Here is a 10000-nt window from a genome sequence, read left to right on the forward strand (position 1 = left end):
AATGGAATGCAATATATGGAGGTGGTCTTAAGGAGGATGTAGCGAAGAGGAAGAGGAGGAGGAGGAGGAGGAGGAGGAGGAGGAGGAGGAGAAGGAGGAAACTAAGTATGCAAATGGGAATGAGATTTATATTTTTATTTTTATTTTTTTTACTTTTTTATTCTCTTTCTCAATCTCGAAAAGGAGGAAGATAATACAGATAAGAGTGAGAAGCGACATGGATTCCTCCCTCCCCTCTCTCTCTCTCTCTCAATCCCAGGGCTCCACAGGGCTTGTCGGGAACAGCGCTGAGGGACATAACACCTGCGTAATTAGTATTCATTTACCTGCTTAACGAGGCTGAATCACCTTTGCAAAATTATCGTACCCATCGCCTTGCCTTTTCGTACTTTCTGACCGATAACTAAAGCAAAACAAACGAATAAATATCAGAAGTAAGAGTTTTATCGTTAACATTAATTTTTCATCGTTTTTTTGTGTTGGTACGAGAGTATGAGGGTTAAGAATGATGGATACTGTGTGGTGAGTACGATAATCTGTCAACACACACACACACACACACACACACACACACACACACACAAGCCCCCCGACATGCAGACATCTCCCATTTTCTCTCTACTTACATGTCCCATTTTCTGTTATTTTAAAGGGGGGGTATTTATAATTTAAAAACAAATTAAATCTTCGTACTCCTTATCTCTCTGCTCCTCATCCTCATGTGTGTGTGTGTGTGTGTGTGTGTGTGTGTGTGTGTGTGTGTGTCACAATAATTTCCCTCGCCCCGTCCAAAGCCCATAAACCAACCTCTCTGACACACACAGACACACACACACACACACACACACACACACACACACACACACACACACACACACATTCGGATTCACCTTCATTTCCGCCAGCCTGAGGGAAGCAACAGGAGGAGGAGGAGGAGGAGGAATAATATTAGGAGGTGGTAGGAAGTGAAAGGAAGGGAGTGGGAAAAAAAGAATGGGGAGGAGACGGTGTTGAAGGGATGATGGGAGAAGGGAGAGGAGGAGGAGGAGGAAGAGGCGTAAGATGAAAGAAAAGAAGGGGCAAAAAATGTTGGACATTACCCACCCACAAACTCGCCCACTCGCTAAAACCCCCAGACACCCATCCACTCGCTAACACACCCACAAAACTACCCACCCACTAACACACTCCTCTCTCCCTTCCCAACATGCAAAGAGGGGGATAAAGTCGTATTCTTAAATATTCCGTCGCTCAAGTACACATATTTGACAAGGCTTTCGCAGGAGTTGTGGGCATTTCCAGGGGTAGTTATATGACCCTGATGGTAGTTTGAGCCTTCTTCTGTACCATGAACCTAAAATACTACTCATAAGAACCCGATTGATCTCATATTTGGCCTTAGGTAATTGTTGATATGAGGGATGAAAGCGTTTAACAGTACCGACGAGTGACCAACCACAAACCAGCTAAACCCCACTAACCGACCCACTAACATCCTCCTCCCTCTCTCTCTCTCTCCTTCCAGCATGCGAGCAAATCTATTTCGGCGTGCAGGCAGTGTTCGGCCCCTCAGACCCGCTACTAGGCTCGCACATCCAGTCTATCTGCGACGCCCTGGACATCCCGCACCTGGAGGCTCGTCTGGACCTGGAGCCGGAGTTTAAGGAGTTTTCGATCAACCTCCACCCGAGCCACGAGGTCCTCAACAGAGCCTTCCAGGACGTCATGACCTTTCTGAACTGGACTGAAGTGGCTATTATCTACGAGGAGGACCTGGGTGAGTGGGTGAAGGGGATGGGATGGGACGGGGGACACAGAAGGGGGATAGGTTAAGGATAGAGTGGGGTAAGAATGGGTATGGTTGGACATGGGTTGAGATTGTGATGTTGAAGTTATGGGTTAAAGGGGGGGAGAGTGAGTAAAGAAAATGGTTAACACGAAAAATGGAGAAGGTAAAAGAGGAAAAAGAAGTAGAAGGAATAAAAGAGAGGAATGAAGAAAGTAAAAGGCATTAGAAAGGAAAAAAATAAACAGGAATATATGGAAGATGAAAAAAAGTTAACCAGTACAAAAGAGGAAGGAGACAGACAAACAGAGAAGAGAAATAGAAGATAGGTGGAGGAGAAAGGGAAGGAGAGGAGGGAGAGAGGGAAGCCTGGTGGACGAAGGGTGGAGTAGGGAGCAAAGTGGATGGGATGAGAGGATATAAGGTGGATCGGAGTGAGGGAAACGGTAGATCAGAGGAGGAGGAGGAGGAGGAGGAGAGGGATGAGATATAGAGGAAGGAGAGAGAGAGAGAGAGAGAGAGAGAGAGAGAGAGAGAGAGAGAGAGAGAGAGAGAGAGAGAGAGAGAGAGAGAGAGAGAGAGAGAGAGAGAGAGAGAGAGAGAGAGAGAGAGAGAGAGAGAGAGAGAGAGAGAGAGAGAGAGAGAGACGTAAAAGGTATGTAATATAATATCATCAAAATATTTCCTCCTCCTCCTCCTCCTCCTCCTCCTCCTCCTCCTCCTCTTCCTCCTCCTCCTCCTCCTCCTCCTCTTTTTCTTCTTGTTCTACTCGTTATAATTTTTTTTCTTATTCCTCCAAATCCTCTTTCTTCCTACTCCTCCTCCTCCATCCCTTCCTTACACTCTCTCCTCTCTCTTCTTCCTCTTTTTATCTCCTCCTCCTCCTCCTCCTCCTCCTCCTCCTGTTACATTGCATATTCCTCCCCATCTTCTCTTCCTTAATGTTTTCCTTTTCCTCCTCCTCCTTCTCCTCTTCCTCCTCCTCCTCCTTCTCTTCTATTCTATTCCTATAACCCCCTTCTTCCACCTCACCTTCCCTTCCCTTCCCTTCCTGCACCCCCTCAAACTTAACAGCTCCTCCCCTTCCCCTCCCCCCCAGGCCTCATCAAGCTTCAGGAGCTGGTCAAGTCGCCGCCGAGGGAGCACATGGAGTTCATGATCCGCCAGGGCACGCCGGAGAACTACCGCGACTTGCTGAAGGAGGTGAAGCAGAAGGAGATTTTCAACATCATCGTGGACACCAAACCAGAGAACATGAACCACTTCCTGCGTGGGGTGAGTACTGAGGGGGGGAGGGGGGGGGGTAAGGAGAAGGTAGGAGGAAAAGAAGGAAAAAAAGAATGACAGCTACCACAAGATTTAGGGGAACAAGAGCAATATGAATAAGTATGATGATGGTGGTGGTGGTAGTAGTAGTAGTAGTAGTAGTAGTAGTAGTAGTAGTAGTAGTAGTAGTAGTAGTAGTTGGTCTTTCTTTCTTCCTTCAGCTTTCTTCACCTCCATCTTCCTTCCTTCCTCCTTTCCTTCACTAACTCTCTTTTAGTAGTAGTAGTAGTAGTAGTAGTAGTAGTAGTAGTAGTAGTAGTAGTAGTAGTAGTTGGTCTTTCTTCCTTCCTTGAGCTTCCTTCACCTCCATCTTCCTTCCTTCCTCCTTTCCTTCACTAACTCTCTTTTTCCTTCCTTCCTTCCTTTTTCCTTTTCTGTACTATCTCCCTTCCTTGATTCCTTCTTCCCTTGATGCTTTCCTTTACAACTACACATCCTTTCCTTTCTTCATATCCTCCCCCTTCCCTTCACTCCTTCTCTCTCTCCCCCTTTCTTCCTTCCTTCCTTCCTTAGTACTATTCCTTACTCCCACCCTTTCTTCTAACCTTCAATTCTTTCTTTCATACCTTCCTCCTTTCCTAGTCTCCAACTCTTCCTTCCTTCCTTCCTTCCTTTCCTCCCCTCCATAATACACTCAGCTCCCCCATCATCCAGTATAGTTTCCCCTCACAAGTCTTCTATTTTTTTTCCCCCTTCTCAACCCCTTCACAGATTTACAGCCAATTACTTCCCCTTCGTTACTCACTCTTCCCCTCTCCGCCCCTCTTTCTCTTTCTCTCTCTTTCTCTCTCTTTCTCTTGGTTCTTCAACACATCCATCCCTATCATTTTTCTTTTCTATGTCCACCTTCCTTAAGTGTTGAAAAAAAATAAAGTGCTCTCTCTCTCTCTCTCTCTCTCTCTCTCTCTCTCTCTCTCTCTCACGCAATAAGATAAACTTCACGGTCTGTCAACGCTTGTGTATGGAGATAAGAAGAGGAGGAGGAGGAGGAGGAGGAGGAGGAGGAAGAGGACAGGTAATGCAGCAGACAGGTGTGTAGGAGACAGGTGCGAAGACAGGTAGGTCATCTCAGTGGAAAGGAAGGAGGGAATGGAGGAAAAGGAGAATAAAGGAGGGAGAGGAAAGGGAGAGATGAGAATTATGGGGAATGGTAAATGGGAATGAGGATGTAAACGGTGGGGGTGAGGGGGTAGTAGTAGTAGTAGTAGTAGTAGTAGTTATGGAAGTAGTAGTAGTAGTAGTAGTAGTAGTAGTAGTACGATAAGCAGAAATAGCAATAAAAAAAAAGTAAAATAATGAATAAAAAACAAGAAATAAACGATAGGAATAAAAGGAATAAGAAGACAAAAAACAAGAAAGCAAAACAGCAAGATAAAACAATTTGAGAAAGGAGAAAAAAACAAAACAAAAATAAAAAAAATAAAAAAACAGGCAGCCAAGCAAGATCTTCCTCAGTCCCCCCCAAAAAAACTCAAAAACAAAGAAATCAAAACAAAACAACTCTCTCTCTCTCTCTCTCTCTCTCTCTCTCTCTCTCTCTAATTGGTGCGGGAAGGATACGTGTTTTCAATTAATTAGACGTGAACAGGACGAGTATTTTCACAACCAATGAGACAGGAGAACGCGGCGTCGTCTTCTCTCTCGGCCAATTAAAGAAGACCAGGAGGAGGAGGAGGAGGATAGAAAAGACGAAAAATCAAAACAGGAAAAAGAACAAGGCCAAGAAAATTTACAGAGGGAAAAAAGTTTGAGGATGAAGAAGAGGAAAAGGTAGAGAAAGAGAAAGAGAAGGAAGAAGGAAGAGGAGGAAACAGGAAGGAAATGAAAAAAAGGGAAAGAGGGAAAGGCAGTAGAAGTAAAGTAAAGGAAAGAATGATGATAAAAAAGTAACAAGAGGAAAATAAACAAAGATAGAAGTTTGAATGGGAGGAAGAGAAGGAGGAGAAGAAGAAGAAGAAGAATGATAATAATACAAAGGAAAATAAAGGAAAAGACAAGCATGAAAAAAGAGTAAAGAAGGACAAGGAAAAAAACAAAGAAAGGGAAAGAAGGAGAAACAGACGAAAAGAAGGAAACAAAAAAGGGAAGGAAAGGGGAGAGAGAGAAGGAGGAAAAGGAAGAAAAAAGGAAAAGGAGGAGGAAGAGGAGGAAAAACGAGGAGAAAAAGGAAAAGGAGAAGGAAAAGGAGGAAAGGGAAGGAAAGAGAGAGAAGGGAAAGAAAGAAAAAAGTAGGAGGAGGAGGAAAATGAGGACAAGAAGATGAATGTTATGATCTTTGGCAATGGCGACGAAGACAAGTGTGATTGATTTCTTTGTTTACCGATGTCATAATTCCCAAACACACACACACACACACACACACACACACACACACACACACACACGAGCATATGCATAACTACGTATATTAATGCAAATGCGGAATTATTATATCCAATTATTGATGAAGGGAAGGCGAGGAGGATGAAGAGAAGGAGGAGGAGAAAGAGCGAGAATTATCGGAAGAAAACATGAAAGGGAAGGAACTGAGGGAGGTGAAGAGAAGAAGGAGGAGGAAATAGAAGAAGAAAGATGATAAAGGAAAACTGTCACAAGGAGAATTAAGGAAGAGGGGAAGAGGAAACTACGAAACAGCGAGGAAGAAGAAGTGTGTAGAAGATAGAGAAGGATAATAAAGAAAGGAAGAAGAGTGAGAGGGAAGAGTGAGAGGGTAAACTGAAGAGAAGAGAAAGACAGGTATGAATGTGAGAGAGTAAAGACGAAAGGAGAAACAGAGGAGAGAAAGGAAGATGGAAGCAATACTAAGGAAGAAGAAAAAGAGAATGAGCAAAGAAACGAAGGTGATGAGATGGGATAAAGAGGAAAGAGGAGACTGAACAGAGAGGAAAGGGCCGACTGAGAAAGAGAAGAAAGAGGAAAAAGGAGGAGAATGGGTAGGGAGAAGAGAGAAGAGGAAGATAGAGGTGACGGGAGAGAAGAAAGGGAGATTGAGTAGAGGTAGAGGTAGAGGAAAAGAAGAGGATATAGAGGTGGATGAGGATTGGTAGATGAAGGAGAGAGAAGGAAATAAAGGAAGATAATGAGAAAGGAAGGATGATCAGAGAAGAGAAAAGGAAAAAAGACAGAGGATAGAATATTGAAGAAGAAAATTAACCAAGGAGAAGGAAGAGAAAAAAGAGAAGGAAGAGAAGAGTGAAAGAAAGGAAGATTAAAGGAAGGGGAGAGAGGCAGCTTGCGGTAATGTTCGGAAGAGAGAAAAGGGGAAAAGAGGAGAGTGGTGATGGAAGAAAAGGAAGAAAGGAAGAGGAGAGGGAAAGGAACCGCGCGCCCCTACACCCTTTTGCACACACAAACACACACACACACACACACACACACACATACACACACACCAAGCCACTGATGATAATAATAAAAGGAATAAATGAAAAACAAAGTAAAGAAAAAATAAATAACGAAGAAGAAACAAAAGAAAGGAATAAGAGGCAAAGACGATAAAAGACAAAAAAATAAGAAAAAGATGCGAGAGAGGAAATGGAAAGAAGATGGAAGGCGAAAGATGACGAGGGAGAAAAAAACGAATAAAAGAGAAAATAAAGAAAGAGGATGAGAGGAAATAAAGTGAAGGGGAGGAAAGAGAGAGAGACAGAGAGAGAGAGAGAGAGAGAGAGAGAGAGAGAGAGAGAGAGAGAGAGAGAGAGAGAGAAGAGGGAAAGAGGAGAGAGAGAGAGAGAGAGAGAGAGAGAGAGAGAGAGAGAGAGAAGAGAGAGAGAGAGAGAACGAACACGGAAATTGAGGGAGAGAGAGGAGAGAGAGAGAGAGAGAGAGAGAGAGAGAGAGAGAGAGAGAGAGAGAGAGAGAGAGAGAGAGAGAGAGAGAGAGAGAGAGAGAGAGAGAGAGAGAGAGAGAGAGAGAGAGAGAGTAAATAATTAAAGGGAAAAAACACACAGAGGGGAGGAAAGAAAGAAGGAGAGATAAAAAGGAAGAACAGAAGGAAAATAATTTTATAACCTTTTTTTTCTATATTAAAAAGATGATGATGATGATGATAATAATGAAAAAGAAGAAAAAGAAGAACAGGAAAAAGAAGACTAAAAACAAGAAGAAAAAGAAAGAAAAAGAAAAAAGAAAAAGAAAATAAACAAATCAAAAAACAATAAATACAAAAACAAAATAAAAACAACAACAAGAAACAACCAAACAAACGAACAAACAAACAAAATCGCCTAAATTAAAGAAGCCACACAATTTTTCTTTCCACTTTAAAACAAAACAAAAACAATAATCCCGCGTTGATTTAGAGCATCACACACACACGAACACACAAACAGAGATAAAGACAAAGTTCCCAAGTGTCATTACCAAGTTTTTCTTTGTTTTTGTCTCGCGGTGGAGGAGGAGGAGGAGGAGGAGGAGGAGAAGGAGGAGGAGGAGGGGGAGAAATTAAAAGGTTGAGAAAAAAATGGCTGAAAAACAATGCGAAGAAGAAGAAGAAGAAGAAGAAAAAATGAAAAGAAGAAGAGGAAGAAGAAGAAGAAGAAGAAGAAGAAGAAGAAGAAGAAGAAGAAGAAGAAGAAGAAGAACAACAACAACAACAACAACAACAACAACAACAACACTAAATACTGAATATCTTTTTGGAAATCTCCCAAAATAATACGTTTTTTGTCTTGTAATATTAATGAACCAGCGAGGAAAAAAACAAATCGTAGGCCTAAGGAGAAATAATGTGACAGTAGTAGTAGTAGTAGTAGTAGTAGTAGTAGTAGTAGTAGTAGTAGTAGTAGTAGTAGTAGTAGTAGTAGTAGTAGTAGTAATCCTTTTTCCTTCATACCTTCCTTCCTTTCTCCTTTCCTTCACTCCTTTTTTCTCAATTCCTTTTTTCCTTCCTTCTTCCTTCCTTTCTTCATTTATTCATTCATTCAACATTATCTTCTTGTTAGTACTCTTTCTTCTGTCCCTTCCCCATCCCCCCTTCCCCACACCCCATCTTCCATCCCCTCCTCCCCCATCCCTAATCCTCTTTCCCCCTTCCCCCATCCCCCAACATACAAACACTATAACCCACTCCCCAACCCTTCCCCTTTCCTAATCCCCATCATAACAGCGCAGAGGAGGAGAAAAGCGTCCAGTGGGGTTAATGAGGAAGGGAAATGAGGGACGGAGAACACACACACACACACACACACACACACACACACACACACACACACACACACACACACACACACACACACACATAAAGACACTCAAACATACATACAAACAGACGCACACTCCAACACAAAGACATACGGGACACAGACCGAACTCCCGACATTAGTTACAGCGGAGTCAAAAGCCAGATAACCACAGAGAAGGGGCACAGAAAGAGGACCAAGGAGGAAAATTAAGTGGCAAAGTTGTGCGGCAGAGACAGAGACGTAGAGACAGAGAAAGGAAGACAGATGACGAAAAAAAAGATGAAAGAAGCAGTGGATCAAAACTGAATGGATGATAAAAGGAGGAACAAAGAGAGAGAGGAAGAAGAAGGAGGAGGTGATGGAAGAGGCGAAGGGAGGAATGCAAATGAAAGGAATATGTGGAGGAAAAGAAATAAGAATGAATGGAGAGAGAGAGAGAGAGAGAGAGAGAGAGAGAGAGAGAGAGAGAGAGAGAGAGAGAGAGAGAGAGAGAGAGAGAGTGAGAGAGAGAGAGAGAGAGAGAGAGAGAGAGAGAGAGAGAGAGAGAGAGAGAGAGAGAGAGAGAGAGAGAGAGAGAGAGAGAGAGAGAGAGAGAGAAAATGCCCCCCTAACTGACCTCAAACACACACACACACACACACACACACACACACACACACACACACACACACACACACACTAATTCTTCCTCACATCCCTTTTCTCTCTCTCTCTCTCTCTCTCTCTCTCTCTCTCTCTCTCTCTCTTGACATTAACCTTTCCCCTTCCACAAACTAAAACCACAACTCACTAACATTGGAATTTGTGGTTTTGCGATATTTTCTGTCCTTAGTAAATGCCACTTAATTTAGGACATTGATACAGTATGTCATGTTTGTAGTGGTTTGGAGGGGGGGGGGGGCAAAAGGGAGAAGGAGGGAGGAAGCAATATACGAGGGAGCACGATAACATGAAAGGGAGGATAAGGGAGGAGAGGAATGAAGGAGGGACAGAACGTGGGAGGAAATGTATGAGGGAGAGAAGGAGTGTGGGAGGGAAGGAATGGGAAATAAGTAATGTCGAAGGGAATGTACTGATAAAGAAGAGAATGACGGTTGGTTGGAACGAGGGAAGGAAAAAGAAAGAGGGAGGAAATTAATGAGGGAGAGAAGCGTGGGAGAACGAGGAAGGAAGGGAAGCAGCGTGGGAGGGAAGAAAGGAGTGAAGGAAATAAAAGATGGAGGTTTAAAAATGGAGTGGGAATGAATCAGGGAAGGAAGAAGCAAGGGAGGAAACGTACAAGGAGGGAAACGAAACAGGGAGAGAACGGAACAGGGAGGGAGGAACCAAACATTTCCCCTAAACATTAAAGAGTATAAATAAATGACATTAAAACACATACATACACACATACCTTCCTTCTTTCCTTCCTTCCTTCCTTCCTTCACCTTGCCTCACGTATCCCCAGAATCGCATCTCTTACCTGAGGAGAGAGAAAAGAATGCGAGTTAGAGAAATAATAAACAAACAAAAGAAAAATAAATGAAAAAACAAACAAAAGGAAAGAAGGAAGAAGGACAAATAAAATTAAAAGTGTGAAAGAGAGAGATGACGAGATAAAAATGAGATAGAAGGAAAGGAAGGCAGAGAAATTCAAGCGAGTTAGATGAATGAGAAACAAAGAAAAGAAAGGAGAAAAACAACAGAAAAAAGAAACAGGAGGAAA

The 10000-nt window shown here is 42.9% G+C and overlaps 1 protein-coding gene across 8 annotated transcripts in view; it reads left to right on the forward strand.

Annotated features, from left to right (window-relative positions):
• The window catches only part of LOC127007872 (glutamate receptor ionotropic, kainate 2-like), a 172133-nt gene that overhangs the window by 101950 nt on the left and 60183 nt on the right, over positions 1–10000 (forward strand). For all 8 annotated transcript variants that reach the window (XM_050879298.1, XM_050879304.1, XM_050879299.1 and 5 more), the window contains 2 exons: positions 1526–1777; positions 2886–3061. In XM_050879298.1, the coding sequence (XP_050735255.1) occupies positions 1526–1777; positions 2886–3061 (428 nt within the window). The remainder of the gene's footprint in view (positions 1–1525; positions 1778–2885; positions 3062–10000) is intronic.

The sequence above is a fragment of the Eriocheir sinensis genome, chromosome 36 (assembly GCF_024679095.1).
Source record: "Eriocheir sinensis breed Jianghai 21 chromosome 36, ASM2467909v1, whole genome shotgun sequence".
In the NCBI taxonomy this organism is placed as follows: Eukaryota; Metazoa; Arthropoda; class Malacostraca; order Decapoda; family Varunidae; genus Eriocheir; species Eriocheir sinensis.